We start from the raw sequence: 17,760 nt of genomic DNA, 5'->3' as shown, positions 1-17,760 counted from the left end.
GGAAAGAATTAACAAAAAAACTGAGCAAACTAGAATACTTTTTGGCCCAAGACAGAGAGCACACTGTGGCAGAATACCTGACCATTGTGACTGACTCAAATGGAAAGCTTTGACTATGTATAGATTCAGTGAGCATAGCCTTGCTATTGAGAAAGGCTGCCATAGGCAGACCTGGCTCTCAAGAGAAGACAGGCTGTGTGCACACTGTCCACAAAATGAGATGGCTACTGAGCTGCACTTCCAAACATCCTGCCAAATGTTTGACCATATTAGAGACACATATTTCCCTCAGATTACACAGATCCACAAAGCATTAGAAAACAAACCCAATTTTGATAAACTCCCATGTCTATTGGGTGAAATATCACAGTGTGCCATCACAGCAGCAATATGTGTGACCTGTTGCCACAAGAAAATGGCAACCAGTGAAGAACAAACACCATTGTAAATACAACCTATTTGTATGTTTATTTATTTTCCCTTTTGTACTTTAACAATTCGCACATGATATGACATTTGACATGTCTATTCTTTTGGAACTTTTGTGAGTAATGTTTACTATTAATTTGTGTTAATTTCACTTTTGTTTGTTATCTACTTCACTTGCTTTGGCAATGTTAACATATGTTTCCCATGCCAATAAAGCCCTTAAATTTAATTAATTAATTAATTAAGAGAGAGAGGGAGAGAGAAAAAAGTCCAACGAACATGGTCCATTAGGGAGTGGACAGCAGGTGTGAGATGGAGCATATTGCCTTTTTTCTTCTCTTATGTATTTTTATCTTCATTTTTCCCCCTCCTTGTTCGGTCCACATTTAATGAAAGGGGTTGTTACAGTATATCTAAAAAATAATGTTAGCTAGCTGATTTACTGAGTGTGTGGTTGATAATGGGTACTGTGTGTGTAGAGGCAGTGTTCTTCAACCGCAGCGTGTGTAGGCTTTTGTTCCAGCCCAGCGCTAGCAAACTCGCCTGACGCCTGCACACCCTGTGGGTTCCCCCGGGACCAGGGTTGAAGAACATTGGTTTGGTTCTATTGCAGTTCTCAATGGTTTGATCACTGGCTTGCCTGTTGCACTGTGGTTGACTGTTGCACTGTGGTTGACTGTTGCAATGTGGTTGCCTGTTGCACTGTGGTTGACTGTTGCAATGTGGTTGCCTGTTGCACTGTGGTTGACTGTTGCAATGTGGTTGCCTGTTGCACTGTGGTTGACTGTTGCTGACAGTAGTTGGAGGGGACAGAGCTCTTCACTCCTCTTGACATGAATGACGTCCGACTCTTTTAGAAAAAGCACAAAGGAAGAAAAGGATTAAGGAGGGTGGGAGAAGGACGGATGGAAAAGAGGAGATGGAGGAGAGAGAGAGAGAAAAGAGAGGCTAAAGAGACAGGCAAGAGAGGAAGGGATGGGAGAGAAGCGCAGGGGAGGGAGAGAAGTGAAATGGAAAAAAGGAATGGTGGTACACTCTTAGAAAATGAGGGGCTTTCTAGAACCTAAAAGGGTTATTTGGCTGTCCCCATAGGATAACCCTTTGAATCATTATTTTGGGTTGCAGGTAAAACCCTGTTCGATTCATGGAGCCCGAAGGTTATACATAGAACAAAAAACGGTTATCCTATGGGGATAGCAAGATAATCCTTTGGAACCATTTTTCCTAAGAGTGTAGAGTGAGAGAGTGAGAGAGAGAGAGATACACACTGACAAACAGGTGCAGCAGGGAAACAATACAGTCAGCAATAAAATGCTTAATAAAAACACATTTTCAAAGCCTTACACAGACCTTGTCTATGGCCCAAATGTCACCATATTCCCTATTTAGTGCACTACTTTTGACCATAGGGCCCTGGTCAAACGTAGTGTACTAAATAAGGAATAGGGTGCCATTTGGGATGCAGCTATTTTCCATTGGCTTTCAAACTGAATTGGACTCAACATGAGAAACATTACTATTCAAATGAGAAACGAGATCAAATTACTCACAAGAGCGGAGGCACAACACAAGCTCTTTCATGATTGTAAGTGAATTCCCGTTTTTGATTCCATTTAATTATAAATCGATTATGTCAAACAAAGCTACGGTGGCGATTTAGTCATTCAGCCCGTTGCCCTTTGAACTCACCCGAGAGGAGGCAGGGACTATTTGCTCTCGGTGCTGAAGTCGTTGTCATGGAAACAGGAGAAGGCTGGAGATTGGGGTGGTACACTCGTCTAGTATAGGGCGGATAGAGGGAGATAAGAAATGTGTAAGAAAAACAATACAGTATCTGGAGAGCAGCAGGTTGCAATATGCTACCTTTTCTTGTTACTACACTCAATAACAAAAAAAGGTGCTAGTTATTACCAAAAAACGGTACCTTTTTTTTCTTCCTTACATTGTTAAAAACTTCCTGGCTACTGATTGCAGTGGAAGTATACAAAAATGGTAAGTATACAAAAAGTAACTGTATTTTTGGAGCTGGATTGAGGAATTATTCTTGTAAGGGACAGTATGCTGCTTTATTCTGATTACTTGGGAGAGAACCTCACTTGGGATTTGAACTCACTACCTCTCGATTGCCAGCTAACTGAATTTCCAGCAGCGCCAGAGAATGAGTTTGACACGTGCTGTAGGGGAACCCTTTTGAGTTCCATTTAGAACCCTCATAAACAACCCTCTGGTTCCAGGTAGAACCAATGGAAGGTTCTACAGTTATACCCATAGGATACTTCAGATGTGCTAATGGCACACACTGTTAGGTACTCACACGGTACTGGTCAGTACATTTAAGGGTACTGACCAGCGCAAAAAAATGATTTTTTAAACCTCCCGTCTTGGTATTGATGTGTCACTGTGTAGTTCATACAAGCATAATCTATGAGCAGAATTACTGTTTTATCTCAATTAGCCAATATATCCCTAGTTTGAAAGCAACTGTTCTACTGGAAGCTGTGCTGCCCCATTTTCACCCATGTAGGCAAGCCCCCTAGCAATTTGAGTTCTAGCCAATAAGCTTCAGCCCCTGAACACACCATCACACCTCCTCCTCCATGCTTCACGGGGGGAACCACACATGCGTAGATCATCCGTTCACCTACTCGGTGTCTCACAAAAATACGGCAGTTGGAAACAAAAATCTCAAATTTGGACTCATCAAACCGAAGCGCAGATTTACACCAGTCTAATGTCCATTGCTCGTGTTTGTTGGCCCAAGCAAGTCTCTTCTTATTATTGTTGTCCTTTAGTAGTGGTTTCTTTGCAGCAATTCGACCATGAAGGCCTGATTCACGCAGTCTCCTCTGAACAGTTGATGCTGAGATGAGTCTGTTACTTGAACTCTGTGAATCATTTATTTGGGCTGCAATCTGAGGTGCAGTTAATTGCCAATTTCTGATGCTGGAAACCCTAATGAACTTATCCTCTGCAGCAGAGGTAACTCTGAGTCTTCCTTTCCTGTGGCGGTCCTCATGAGAGCTAGTTTCATCAAAGCACTTGATGGTTTTTGCGACTGCACTTGAAGAAACGTTCAAAGCTCTTGACATTTTTTGCATTGACTGACCTTCATGTCTTAAAGTAATGGACTGTTGTTTCTCTTTGCTTATTTTAGCTGTTCTTGCCATAATATGGACTTGGTCATTTACCAAATAGGGCAATCATCTGTATACCAACCCTACCTTCTCACAACACAACTGATTGGCTCAAACAAAGGAAAGAAATTCCACAAATTATCTTTTTACAAGGCACACCTTATAATTTAAATGCTTTCCAGGTGACTACCTCATGAAGCTGGTTGAGAGAATGCCAAGCGTGTGCAAAGCTGTCATCAAAGCAAAGGGTGGCTACTTTGAATAATCTAACATCTAAATATTTTGATTTGTTTAACACTTTTTGGGTTACTACATGATTCCATAGGTGCTATTTCATAGTTTTGATGTCTTCACTAGTATTGTACAATGGAGAAAATAGTAAAAAATAAAGAAATTAGTAGGTGTGTCCAAACTTTTGACTGGTACTGTAAGTATTCACACCCCTGAGTCAATACTTTGTAGAAGCCCCTTTGGCAGAGTCTTTCTGGGTATGTCTCTAAGAGCTTTCCACACCTGGATTGCGAACATTCAACCATTATTCAAGCTCTGTCAAATTGGTTGTTGATCATTGCTAGACAACCATTTTCAGATCTTGCCATAGATTTTCAAGCAGATTTAAGTCAAAACTGTAAGTCGGACACTCTGGAACATTCACTGTCTTCTTGGTAAGCCACTCCAGTGAAGATTTGTGTTTTAGCTTATTGTCCTGCTGAAAGCGAAATGAATCTCCCAGTGTCTGGTGGAAAGCAGACTGAACCAGTTTTCCTCTAGGATTTTGCCTGAGTTCCATTCCGTTTCTTTTATTTATCCTGAAATACTCCCCAGTCCTTAACAATTACACGCATAACATGATGCAACTACCAATATGCTTGGAAATATGGAGAGTGGTATTCATGAATGGGCTCTATTGGATTTGGCCCAAATATAACACTTTGTATTCAGGACAAAACGTTAATTGCTTTGCCACATTTTTTTGCAGTATTACTTTAGTGCCTTGTTCCAAACAGGATGCATGTTTTGGAATATTTATTTTCTGTACAGGCTTCTTCCATCTTTTCACTCTGTCAAATAGGTTAGTACAATGTTGTTGTTGATGTTGTTGATCCATCTTCAGTTTCTCCTATCACAGCCTTAGCATGAGGTTGTAATAACAAGAAACTTTACCAGGACATAGACATATCTGATATTGGCAGAAAGCTTAAATTCTCGTTAATCTAACTGCACTGTCCAATTTACAGTAGCTATTACAGTGAAAGAATACCATGCTATCATTTGAGGAGAGTGCACAATTTTGAACATGAAAAGTTATTAATAAACAAATTACAGTGGCTTGCGAAAGTATTCGCCCCTTGGGCATTTTTCCTATTTTGTTGCCTTACAACCTGGAATTAAAATGGATTTTGGTGGGGATTGTATCATTTAATTTACACAACATGCCTACTACTTTGAAGATGCAAAATACTTTTTATTGTGAAGCAAACAAGAAATAAGACAACATTTTTTAAACTTGAGCATGCATAACTATTCACCACCCCAAAGTCAATACTTTGTAGAGCCACCTTTTGCAGCAATTACAGCTGCAAGTCTCTTGGGGTATGTCTCTATAAGCTTGGCACATCTAGCCACTGGGATTTTTGCCCATTCTTCAAGGCCAAACTGCTCCAGCTCCTTCAAGTTTGATGGCTTCCGCTGGTGTACAGCAATCTTTAAGTCATACCACAGATTCTCAATTGGATTGAGGTCTGGGCTTTGACAAGGCCATTCCAAGACATTTAAATGTTTCCCCTTAAACCACTCGAGTGTTGCTTTAGCAGTATGCTTAGGGTCATTGTCCTGCTGGAAGGTAAACCTCCGTCCCAGTCTCAAATCTCTGGAAGACTGAAACAGGTTTCCCTCAAGAATTTCCCTGTATTTAGTACCATCCATCATTCCTTCAATTCTGACCAGTTTCCCAGTCCCTGCCTATGAAAAACATCCCCACAGCATTATCCTGCCACCACCATGCTTCACTGTGGGGATGGTGTTCTCGGGAGGTGCTGGGTGTGAGCCACACATAGCTTTTCCCTTGATGGACAAAAAGCCACATTTTAGTCTCATCTGAGTACCTTCTTCCATATGTTTGGGGAGTCTCCCACATGCCTTTTTGGCAAAAATCAAATGTGTTTGCTTATTTTCTTCTTTAAGCAATGGCTTCTTTCTTGCCACTCTTCCTTAAAGCCCAGCTCTGTGGAGTGTACGGCCTAAAGTGGTCCTATGCTGTGGAGCTGTGTAGGTCCTTCAGGGTTATCTTTGGTCTCTTTGTTGCCTCTCTGAATAATGCCCTCCTTGCCTGGTCCGTGAGTTTTGTGGGCTGCCCTCTCTTGGCAGGTTTGTTATGGTGCCATATTCTTTCCATTTTTTAATAATGGATTTAATGGTGCTCCGTGGGATGTTCAAAGTTTTTGATATTTTTTATAACCCAACCCTGATCTGTGCTTCTCCGCAACTTTGTCCCTGGCCTGTTTGGAGAGCTCCTTGGTCTTCAGGGTGCCGCTTCCTTGGTGGTGCCCCTTGCTTAGTGATGTTGCAGACTCTGGGGCATTTCAGATGTGTATATATATACAGGTGTATTGTTAAACGGGTACAACAACTCCACTGACAGTTGGCACAAATACACAACAGTCAGTAACTTGTTGTTGTTTACCATACTTTCACTGCAACTAGTAGCCTGTAATGTACCGTACAATTACAGGAACTTTTTAAGAGTGTAGAGTGTCATGGCATAACGGAAAACATGGTGGAGAGTGAAAGGACAGGATGGTTATTCACAACCAACACAGCAGCAAAGAACACTCCCAGAAAAATGTGGTGAAAATGGTTACACATATCACTCTCAACCCTGAAAAGAACTCCTCAAGAACCACAACTGTCTTTCTGGATAAAAGCATCTTGGAACTGACAAAAATTAAACTGTAAAATGAACGTGTCACTTGATCTTCTACTTCAGGTGTTAATTGTTCAGTATTTTTGAGTGTAGAGGTGGTTGCTAGAACAGACTATGATGGACAGGGTGCAAAGTAGTGTACTGATATACTGTAGGGGGTTTAAAGAAGGAAGAGTATTGAGAAAGGAAATTAAAATGAGGGAAACATGATGACAAAAGCAACAGGAGATCCATCTATCTTGTTGGTGCGTATGTGTGTGTGCGAAGGGAGGGTCTGAGTGCAATGTGCAACACAGACATGAACACACACATACACACACACACAGTTTTGTATTGCTATCCTTGTAGGGAGCAAATAATTTATTCCCATCCAAAGTCCTATTTTCCCTAACCCCTAACCCTAAATCTAATTCTAACCTTAAACCTAAATCTAACCTTAACCCCAAACCCCTAACCCTAAAACTATACCTAACTCTAGCTCCTATACCTAAACCTAACCATAACTCCTAACCATAACCTTAATTCGAACCCTAATTGCAACCCTAACCCTAAACCTTAACCATATGCCGAAAATAGAGTTATCCTCATGGGGACCGGCAAAATGTCCCCACTTGCCTGAATTTTCCTTGTTGAGGAATTATGGTACCCACAAGGATAGTTAAACAAAAACACACACACACACACCTCCCCCCAGACATGATCCCGAGACACCTAATATAGAATAACTGATCAGTGAGAAGCACACCTTGGGACAGACAAGTGACAGCAGTTTCCTTCCGTACACGTCCATATTCAGAACCCCGGCGCAACCTAGCAATTCTCGTTAAAAATATCCTCTGAGTAATTTTGGGCCACAGTGTCTTGGCTTCGTCAGCACCACAACACTGTTCAGACAGCTCACCCACATAAATGAAACTCAATCTCAATTCATTTGTCTCCTCAGTTGAAGTGTGTGCGTTCACGTACAGTTGAAGTCGGAAGTTTACATACACATAGTTTGGAGTCAATAAAACTTGTTTTTCAACCACTCCACAAATTTCTTGTTAACAAACTATAGTTTTGGCAAGTCGGTTAGGACAGCTACTTTATGAATGACACAAGTCATTTTTCCAACAATTGTTTACAATTTCACTTAGAATTCACTGTATCACAATTCCAGTGAGTAAGAAGTTTACATACACTTAGTTGACTGTGCCTTTAACCAGCTTGGAAAATTATGTCATGGCTTTAGAAGCTTCTGATAGGCTAATTGACATCATTTGAGCCAAACTCAAACTCAGTGCCTCTTTCTTAAAACTCAGTGCCTCTTTGCCTGACATCATGGGAAAATCTAAAGAAATCAGCCAAGACCTCAGAAAAACAATTAAAGACCTCCACAAGTCTGGTTCATCCTTGGGAGCAATTTCCAAATGCCTGAAGGTACCATGTTCATCTGTACAAACAATAGTACGCAAGTATAAACACCATGAGACCATGCAGCCATCATACCACTCAGGAAGAAGACGCATTCTGTCTCTTAGAGATGAACATACTTTGGTGCGAAAAGTGCAAATTAATCCCAGAACAACAGCAAAGGACCTTGTGAAAATGCTGGAGTAAACATGTACAAAAGTACCTATATCCACAGTAAAACGAGTCCTATATCGACATAACCTGAAAGGCCGCTCAGCAAGGAAGAAGCCACTGCTCCAAAACCGCCATTAAAAAGCCAGACTACGGTTTGCAACTGCACATGGGGAAACAGATCGTACTTTTTGGAGAAATGTCCTCTGGTCTGATAAAACAAAATAGAACTGTTTGTCCATAATGACCATCATTATGTTAGGAGGAAAAAGGGGGAGGTTTGCAAGCCGAAGAACACCATCCCAACCGTGAAGCACGGGGGTGGCAGCATCATGTTGTGGGGGTGCTTTGCTGCAGGAGGGACTTGTGCACTTCACAAAATAGATGACATCATGAGGGAGGAAAATTATGTGGATATATTGAAGCAACATCTCAAGACATCAGTCAGTAAGTCTCAAAAGGGTCTTCCAAATGAACAATGACCTCAAGAATTCTTCCAAAGTTGTGGCAAAATGGCTTAAGGACAACAAAGTCAAGGTATTGGAGTGGCCATCACAAAGCCCTGACCTCAATCCTATAGAAAATTTGTGGGCAGAACTGAAAAAGCGTGTGCGAGCAAGGAGGCCAACACACCTGACTCAGTTACACCAGCTCTGTCAGGAGTAATGGGCCTAAATTCACCCAACTTATTGTGGAAAGCTTGTGGAAGGCTACACGAAACGTTTGACCCTAGTTAAATAATTTAAAGGCAATGCTACCAAATACTAATTGAGTGTATGTAAACTTTTCACCCACTGGGAATGTGATGAAAGAAATAAAAGCTAAAATAAATAATTCTCTCTACTATTATTCTGACATTTCACATTCTTAAAATGAAGTGGTAATCCTAACTGACCTAAGACAGAATTTTTACTCTGATTAAAATGTCAGGAATTGTGAAAAACTGAGTTTAAATGTATTTGGCTAAGGTGTTTGTAAACTTCCGACTTCAACTGTACGTGTGTGTTTATGTTGAAGGAGGGGTCTTCTGAGTCCTTGTGAAATATTTGAATATGTCTTCTGATTTTATTGACATGTGATTTCATCCAAAGAAAAGTGAATATCTAGTGACCTGTGCTTCATTGGGTTTCTGTTTTGTATTTGTCTCTTGAGGGCTTTTCGCACTAAACCAAGGCGAGCCAAACCATGCATTACTGAGCTACCCTGGTTACGCCTCCAACATAATTGCTAATAAGCACAATGTCAGCATGGTAGTGTGAAAATGTTATGAGATTCTTTCTTGCCTTTCAAATTGTGCTTGTAGCAAAATGTGCACATTTTGTGTAGAGGAGACAAAATAATCCTCAAAACAATGGCCTGAGCATGCAACTGATCTTGGAGAAGAGGCTTTTGGTCAAAATAAGAGATATGTTATGTGGCATGTGTCATCTATCTGTTAGTCAGAGATGGATTATGAGAGACGTGTGGCCTTAGTGAAAATCTCTGGGTGAATCTTATTTCAGCCGAATGCTCGTCGACATTACAGTGGAGTTCTCAAAGTGTCTGCAGTTATGAATCTCTCTGGCAATGATTCTAAAAAGCTCAAGTCGTCACTCGTTTCAGCTAACTGGCATTCCTCACTATACCCATGTGTCACATACCCATGTATTCCATGTCATGTTCCAGGTCCGCATTCATATGAGTAACACTGAGCAACTCATATGAATGAGTGACAGCCCCAGTACTCACCGTGCCAACCAAGGGGTAGAGAAAACCAGCACCCAAATTGGCATGGATGTCCCTGATGGGCAAGGTAAAGCCGGTGGGCACCCCTTTCCTCTCTGGGTCGTGGGACAGGGACAGGTGGGTCTTTGCCATGCAGATGGGCAGGTTGCCCAAGCCCTGGGGGAGAGACGGAGAGACAATGTGGTTAAGTTGCATTCACCCTGGTATCAGTTTATTTGCATCACATCGTGAAGCTTTCATCGGCGTACAATGGCCAGTCCAGTGAAGTCTTAGCTAGGAATTCACCATTTGTTGTAGATGGCATTCATACAGAATCACAGCCTTTCTTGTAGGGCAGTCTATTTTTTGTTTATTTTACAGTACCAGTCAAAAGTTTGAACACACCTACTAATTTTTCTTTATATTTACTATTTTCTACATTGCAGAATAATAGTGAAGACATCAATACTACGGAATAACACATATGGAATCATGTAGTAACCCAAAAAGTGTTAAACAAATCAAAATATATTTTCGATTCTTCAAAGTAGCCACCCTTTGCCTTGATGACAGCTTTGCACACTCTTGGCATTCTCTCAACCAGCTTCATGAGGTAGTCACCTGGAATGCATTTCAATTAACAGGTGTAGGTTAAAATTTAATTTGTGGAATTCCTTTCTTTCTTAATGCATTTGAGCGAATCAGTTGTGTTAGGGGTGGTATACAGAAGATAGCCCTATTTTGTAAAAGACCAAGATCAAGTCTCTTCAAGTGCAGTCACAAAAACCATCAAGCGCTGTGATGAAACTGGCTCTCATGAGGACCGCCACAGGAAAGGAAGACCCAGAGTTACCTCTGCTGCAGAGCATAAGTTCATTAGAGTTAACTACACCTCAGATTGCAGCCCAAATACAGTGGAAAGAAAAAGTATGTAAACCCTTTGGAATCACCTGGATTTCTAAGTCACAACAATAGACACATTCAGTGTGCTTAAAATAAAACACAATTGATTGTATTTTTCTTGTCTATATTGAATACATAATTTAAACATTCACACTGTAGGTTGGAAAAAGCATGTGAACCCCTAGGCTAATGACTTCTCCAAAAGCTAATTGGAGTCAGCTAACCTGGAGTACAATCAGTGAGACGAGATTGGAGATATTGGTTAGAGCTGCCCTGCCCGATAAAACACACAACATTTGAGCTTGCTTTTCACAAGAAGCATTACCTGATGTGAACCATGCCTCGAACATAAGAGATCTCAGAAGACCTAATATTAAGAATTGTTGCCTTGCATGAAGCTGGAAAGGGCTACAAAAGTACCTCTAAAAGAAAGTCCACGGTAAGACAACATCTCTGTTGACGAGTCTACAATACATAAAACACTAAACAAGAATGGTGTTCATGGGTGGACACCATAAAAGAAGCCACTGCTGTCCAAAAAACCATTGCTGCACATCTGAAGTTCGCAAAAGAGCGCCTGGATGATCCACAGCACTTCTGGCAAAATATTCTGTGGACAGATTAAACTAAAGTTGAGTTGTTTGCAAGGAACACACAACACTATGTTTGGAGAAAAAAAGGCACAGCACACCAACATCAAAACCTCATCACAACTGTAAAGTATGGTGGAGGGAGCATCAGGGTTTGGGGCTGCTTTGCTTCCTCAAGGCCGGGTCAACTTGCTATCAACGGAAAAATTAATTCCCAAGTTTATCAAGACATTTTGCAGGAGAATGTCAGACTATCTGTCCGCCAATTGAAGCTCAACAGAAGTTGGGTGATGCAATAGGACAATGACCCAAAACACAGAAGTAAGTCAACAACAGAATGGCTTCAACAGAAGAAAATACGCCTTCTGGAGTGGCCCAGTCAGAGTCCTGACCTCAACCCGATTGAGATGTTGTGGCATGACCTCAAGAGAGCGGTTCACACCAGACATCCCAAGAATATTGCTGAACTGAAACAGTTTTGTAAAGAGGAATGACCCAGAATTCCTCCTGACTGTTGTGCCGGTCTGGTCCGCAACTACAGAAAACGTTTGGTTGAGGTTATTGATGCCAAAGAAGGGTCAACCTATTATTAAAATCAAGGGTTCACATACTTTTTCCAACCTGCACTGTGAATGTTTACACGGTGTGTTCAATAAAGACATGAACAATTATAATTGTTTGTTTGTTATTAGTTCAAGCAGACTGGGTGCGTCTTATTTTGACTTAAATGAAGATCAAATCAAATTTTATGACGATTTTATGAAGAAATCCAGGTAAGTCTAAAGGGTTCACATACTTTTTCTTCCCACTGTAAATTAATCACAGACTTCAAGTAACAGACAGCTCAACATAAACTGTTCAGAGAAGACTGCATGAAATCAGGCCTTCCCATGGTCAAATTGCCACAAAGAAACCACTACTGAAGGACACCAATAAGAGGAAGAGACTTGCTTTGGCCAAGAAACACTAGCAACATTAGACCGGTGGAAATCTGTCCTTTGAGACCAAATTTGAGATTTTTGGTTCCAACCGCCGTGTCCTTGTGAGACGCAGAGTAAGTGAGTAAGATAAGATGATCTCCGCATGTGTTGTTCCCACCGTGAAGCATGGAGGAGGAAATGTGATGTGTGGGGGTGCTTTGCTGGTGACAATGTCAGTGATTTAATTAGACATCAAGGCACATTTAATCAGCATTGCTTCCACAGCATTCTGCAGCGATACACCATCCCATCTGGTTTGCGCTTAGTGAGACTATAATTTGTTTTTCAACAGGAAAATTACCCAAAACACACCTCCAGGCTTTGTAAGGGCTATTTGAACAAGGAAAGTGATGGTGCTGCATCAGATGACCTGGCCTCCACGATCACCCAACCTCAACCAAATTAAGATTGTTTGGGATGAGTAGGACAGCAGAGGGAGCAGGCAACAAGTGCTCAGCATATGTGGGAACTCCTTTAAGACGGTTGGAAAAGCATTCCTCATGAAGCTGGTTGAGAGAATGCCAAGAGTGTGCAAAGCTGTTTTCAAGGCAAAGGGTGGCTATTTGAGGAATCTAAAATATATTTAGATTTGTTTAGCACTGTTTTGGTTACTACATGATTCCATATGTGTTATTTCATAGTTTGATGTCTTCACTATTATTCTACAATTTAAAAAATAGTAAAAAATAAAGAAAAACCCTTGAATGAGTAGGTGTGTCCAAACGTTTGACTGGTACTGTTGTTATTTTCAGGAAGGAATAAAGCACAAATGGAAGTAAAGGATAGGATGAAAATAGTAGATGAAAAGAATTCTGGATTTCTGGATTCTGGATTTTTTGGAATGAGTGTTTGTCTGGTTTGTCTGGTTTAAGATATTGACGAAGTTGCCCCTTTCCACGGATCTACGATTACCTCAGACCAAGAACCTTAACCAATTGCAGTTTACCTTAAAATATCTGACCCTGGACCAGCGGTTAGAGGCAAATTTTTCCAACTCTGTTGAGCTGTCTAACACAAAGGTTGTCCTGTTGCATTGGGTGTGGACTCACTTGTTTTGAGAACAGTGCCACCTTCTGTTGGGCCTGAGGAAGGAGCTCCACATCATCCGCTCCATACATTGACTTGGCTATTGCTCTGATTTTGTCGTCAATGGGCATCTGAAAAATATACAGATTTTCTCAGTGAGTGTTGTCATGCTACAAGCTATGTGTTGACGACACCAACAAGACACTGACTTTATTTGCAATGGGGTAACCAGCAGTACTGAACAATTAACACCTGAAGTAGAAAGCTTGTGACACATTCATTTTACAGTTTAAATTTAGTCCGTTCGAATATGTTTTTATCCAGAAAGACAGTTGTGGTTAATGCCAATGCTATGTTCTTTTCAACAGGGTCATCATGTTCATCAGGGCATGCAACAAAAACTGTTTTAAAACATGTTGGAATACAATGGCAAGAAAAAGTATGTGAACCCTTTGGAATTACCTGAATTTGTGCATAAATTGGTCATAAAATGTTATCTGATCTTCATCTAAGTCACAACAATAGACATACACAATATGCTTAAACGAATAACAGAAAAACAAAAAACAAATGTTTTCATGTCTTATTGAACACACCGTGTAAACATTCACAGTGCAGGGTGAAAATCCAAGAATGCGAACCCTTGGATTTAATAACTGGTTGACCATCCTTTGGCAGCAATAACCTCAACCAAACGTTTTCTGTAGTTGCGGATCAGACCTGCACAACAGTGCATATTGCTGTTTCAGTTCAGCAATATTCTTGGGATGTCTGGTGTGAACCGCTCTCTTGAGGTCATGCTACAACATCTCAATCGGGTTGAGGTCAGGACTCTGACTGGGCCACTCCATAAGGCGTATTTTCTTCTGTTGAAGCCATTCTGTTGTTGATTTACTTCTGTGTTTTGGGTCATTGTCCTATTGCATCACCCAACTTCTGTTGAGCTTCAATTCGCTGACAGATAGCCTGACATCTCCTGCAAAACGTCTTGATAAACTTGGGAATTCATTTTTCCGTGGATGATAGCAAGCTGTTCCGGCCTTGAGGCAGCAAAGCAGCCCCAAACCATGATGCTCCCTCCACCATACTTTACAGCTGGGATGAGGTTTTGATGTTGGTGTGGTGTGGAACCTCCAGGTGCTCTTTTGTGAACTTATCGTAGACTCGTCAACAGAGATGTTAGCATGTTCCAGATATTTTTGTAAGTATTTAGCTGACACTCTAGGATTCTTCTTAACCTCATTGAGCATTCTGCACTGGGCTCTTGCAGTCATCTTTGCAGGACGGCCACTCCTAGGGAGAGTAGCAACAGCGCTGAACTTTCTCCATTTATAGACAATTTGTCTTACCGTGGACTGATGAACATCAAGGCTTTTAGAGATACTTTTGTAACCCTTTCCAGCTTCATGCAGGTCAACAATTATTTATCTTATGTCTTCTGAGATCTCATTTGTTTGAGGCATGGTTCACATCAGGCAATGCTTCTTGTGAATAGCAAACTCACATTTTGAGAGTGTTTTTTATAGGGCAGGGCAGCTCTAACCAACATCTCCAATCTCATCTCATCGATTGTACTCCAGGTTAGCTGACCCCTGACTCCAATTAGCTTTTGTAGAAGTCATTAGCCTAGGGGTTGTAAGAACATGTTATATAAGATTGAATTTAAGAAATTTTGCATAATAAAATTGGATACATTTTATGGTGTTTCTATTCCAAGAAAAACGAAAAATGAAAACCTCAGGACAATATGGCGCTTTGCAACGTGACAGTCGGGACTAGGCTACAGTACTAAGATCATAACATTTCCACACCTTAATTGTAGTCTAACCAATACCCAAACGGAGATTCAGTGAAAATAAAATTCATTGATTTTTCCAACAGCGTCACATCTGTAATGGGGTAGTTGATGATAGAGTACAGTTTGAGCTCCAGGATGAATGTTCCCAATGGTACAGATGCAGGAACTGGAAAATGCTAAAACTGACCCAAGATCAACATCTCGGGACAACTTACCCCTACGCCATAGCTGATAGTGGGAGCTTTTTACCTCCAGGTCATACAGGAAGTTCATCTGGTGTGGTGTCTCAGCTGCCCTCTGTACCGCCTGACCCAGCGCCACCGCTCCGGCACCCCCTTCAGCCCAGTGTGAGCATGGCACCGCCTCCAAGGCCCCCGCCAGTTTAGCCTGCTCACAGACCAGGCCCAACTCTGCATCGGTGTCGGTGCTGTTATAATCAGGACAAATACACCAATGAGTCTGATGCAAGGCTGGGCAGTAAGAAATGTTTAGCCCGTGACAGCAGGAACGAAAGTGTGCAGGTTCTCTTGAGTTGTGGTAAATTCCATTTAGAATTCCTCTGAGGACCACTGAACTCTGAACTCTGACTGAATTGAAATAGAAATAATCAGATCCCAATCTCGGAAATGACCCCACGGGAAATGGAAATAGCCCAATGGAAATGACCTCAGTCTTCTCGATCAGACGAGGAAATACACGTTTATTGAAAAGGTCTGTAAAGAGTCACTAGCTCTTGAATAAGGTAAAGTCAACTTTTTAATTGGACTGAAAATCCACACCAGACCAATACCCTGAGACCATTCAAGACAGTGACACACACTGTGTGTGTTCAGTGATGTTTTTACAATCCCCTGACAGACACCCAAACAGCAGTCTGGAATAGGAACACTGGAGATAATGGCCTACCTGAAGGTGTTAATGGCTACAACGACAGGTAAGCCAAAGGCCCGGGCATTCTCCAGCTGCCTCTTCAAGTGGTTGCAGCCATTTTCCAGTAACGTCAGGTTCTGCAAACAAACATTGTAGAGACAGACCAACTCAAAGTGATTCTGACCCAACTTCCATTGATGTGTGACTGTCCTAATATGGACACCGTACAGTACTCTTTTTCCTCTTGATGGCTTGAAGCACATCTCAACCACAGGAAACAACGTCAACAGCAATAACAGCAAAAAGTAATTGGAAATCTAATTTCTATCTATCTCCAGTCCAACCACAACAACCTCTTTCCTCTACAATTCTCATTGAGGTTTAGCTCTGACAGAAAATCTCTAAACCTCCACTATATAAATAAGTTGAATTGTGTCAATGAAGGTTGTTTTAAAAATCTCCACAGAGTGAAAATAAATCCTGTATCATTTCGAAGGGGGAGAGCCTGATACATATTTCAGCAGCTTGTCTGTGTGTGTATGTGTGTGGGTTCCGGTGGGTGGGTGAGTGAGTGAGTGAGTGAGTGAGTGAGTGAGTGAGTGAGTGAGTGAGTGAGTGAGTGAGTGAGTGAGTGAGTGAGTGAGTGAGTGAGTGAGTGAGTGAGTGAGTGAGTGAGTGAGTGAGTGTGGCTGGCTGGGAAGCCATGGGGAAATTACCTCCGTTGAGTACTCCTTCGGCATGGCTGAACCTGCTGTGACCTGTGGAAAAGAAGAAGAAAACCAATAGGGACATTACGTTTAGTGTGCACGGCCACTGCACTGTTAGGTGTCTGTCACTTCTCTCTCCCACTCTCTTTTTTGCCTTTCTCCTCGCTTTGATGTATTGGGTTGTTGGGTTGGAAAATGGTCTGGGTTGCTCTCTCACTCTCCTTCTTTCTGCTTCATTCTGGCACCCATAGAGACGTGCCATCAACAGTCCACTGTTTATTTTCTCTCTCTCTCTCTCTCTCTCACTGTATCGCTCTCTTTCGCGCTCCCTCTCGTTTTCTTTCAATCTCTCTCTCTCTCACACCCCTCAAGAAGCAGGCACCACAGAAGCAGGCACAACATAAAACAATTTATCTTAATTGTTCAGTTTAGATTATGAGAACACACATTGACTTTATTTATTCAGGGCACTACCCCTGTGTTTTGGACAATTAGCATGTCAAATGACATTGACTACAACAACTCCTGTACGGCTTTACCTCCCCAGTGTACGCACTCAATGTACCCTGAGCGTCTGTTCAATGAATAAATATCACATGTAAGAATAAATGTGTGACCATGTGTTTCATTAACGAGCGCTCAGTCCTTGAAGAGTTAGAGAGCTCGAGAGACGTTACACGGTGTGTGTGTGTGTGTGTGTGTGTGTGTGTGTGTGTGTGTGTGTGTGTGTGTGTGTGTGTGTGTGTGTGTGTGTGTGTGTGTGTGTGTGTGTGTGTGTGTGTGTGTGTGTGTGTGTGTGGTGTTGATGCTAGAGACATCGATGCCACCCAGTGGTGTCCATTAGCACGTTAAATAATTAGACACCTCTGTGTCGTTGCCCAAAATGGAGGCATGTGTGATCTGTGACAGTAGAGGCTTCATGAAGACTGTATGGGCTTGAAGTTTACATTGTACTCTTAGAAAAAGATTGTTCAAAAAGGGTTCTTCGGCAGTCCCCGTAGTTTAACCTTTTTGGTTCCACGTAGAAACCATTTTGGGTTCCATGTAGAACCCTCTGTGGAAAGGGTTAAACCTGGAACCAAAAGGGTTCTACTTGGAACCAAAAAGGGTTCTTCAAAGGGTTATCATATGAG

At 41.6% G+C, this 17,760-nt stretch overlaps 1 protein-coding gene across 5 annotated transcripts in view; it reads right to left on the bottom strand.

Moving 5' to 3' along the window:
• Nucleotides 1-442: 442 nt before the first annotated feature.
• mthfd1a (methylenetetrahydrofolate dehydrogenase (NADP+ dependent) 1a, methenyltetrahydrofolate cyclohydrolase, formyltetrahydrofolate synthetase) overlaps nucleotides 443-17,760 on the bottom strand; it is a 56,354-nt gene continuing 39,036 nt past the window's right edge. For 4 of the 5 annotated variants that reach the window (XM_071413926.1, XM_071413925.1, XM_071413928.1 and 1 more), the window contains 7 exons: nucleotides 16,637-16,678; nucleotides 15,957-16,057; nucleotides 15,300-15,477; nucleotides 13,276-13,383; nucleotides 9,778-9,930; nucleotides 2,119-2,207; nucleotides 443-1,279 (listed from right to left, as the gene is read on the bottom strand). In XM_071413926.1, the coding sequence (XP_071270027.1) occupies nucleotides 2,136-2,207; nucleotides 9,778-9,930; nucleotides 13,276-13,383; nucleotides 15,300-15,477; nucleotides 15,957-16,057; nucleotides 16,637-16,678 (654 nt within the window). In that variant the 3' untranslated portion in view covers nucleotides 443-1,279; nucleotides 2,119-2,135. The remainder of the gene's footprint in view (nucleotides 1,280-2,118; nucleotides 2,208-9,777; nucleotides 9,931-13,275; nucleotides 13,384-15,299; nucleotides 15,478-15,956; nucleotides 16,058-16,636; nucleotides 16,679-17,760) is intronic. The other variant, XM_071413927.1, reaches the window with a different exon arrangement.

Source organism: Salvelinus alpinus, chromosome 8 (assembly GCF_045679555.1).
Source record: "Salvelinus alpinus chromosome 8, SLU_Salpinus.1, whole genome shotgun sequence".
NCBI classification, from domain to species: domain Eukaryota; kingdom Metazoa; phylum Chordata; class Actinopteri; order Salmoniformes; family Salmonidae; genus Salvelinus; species Salvelinus alpinus.
The sequence above is the reverse complement of the archived record's forward strand: the minus strand, read 5'-3'. Positions and strand labels throughout refer to the sequence as shown.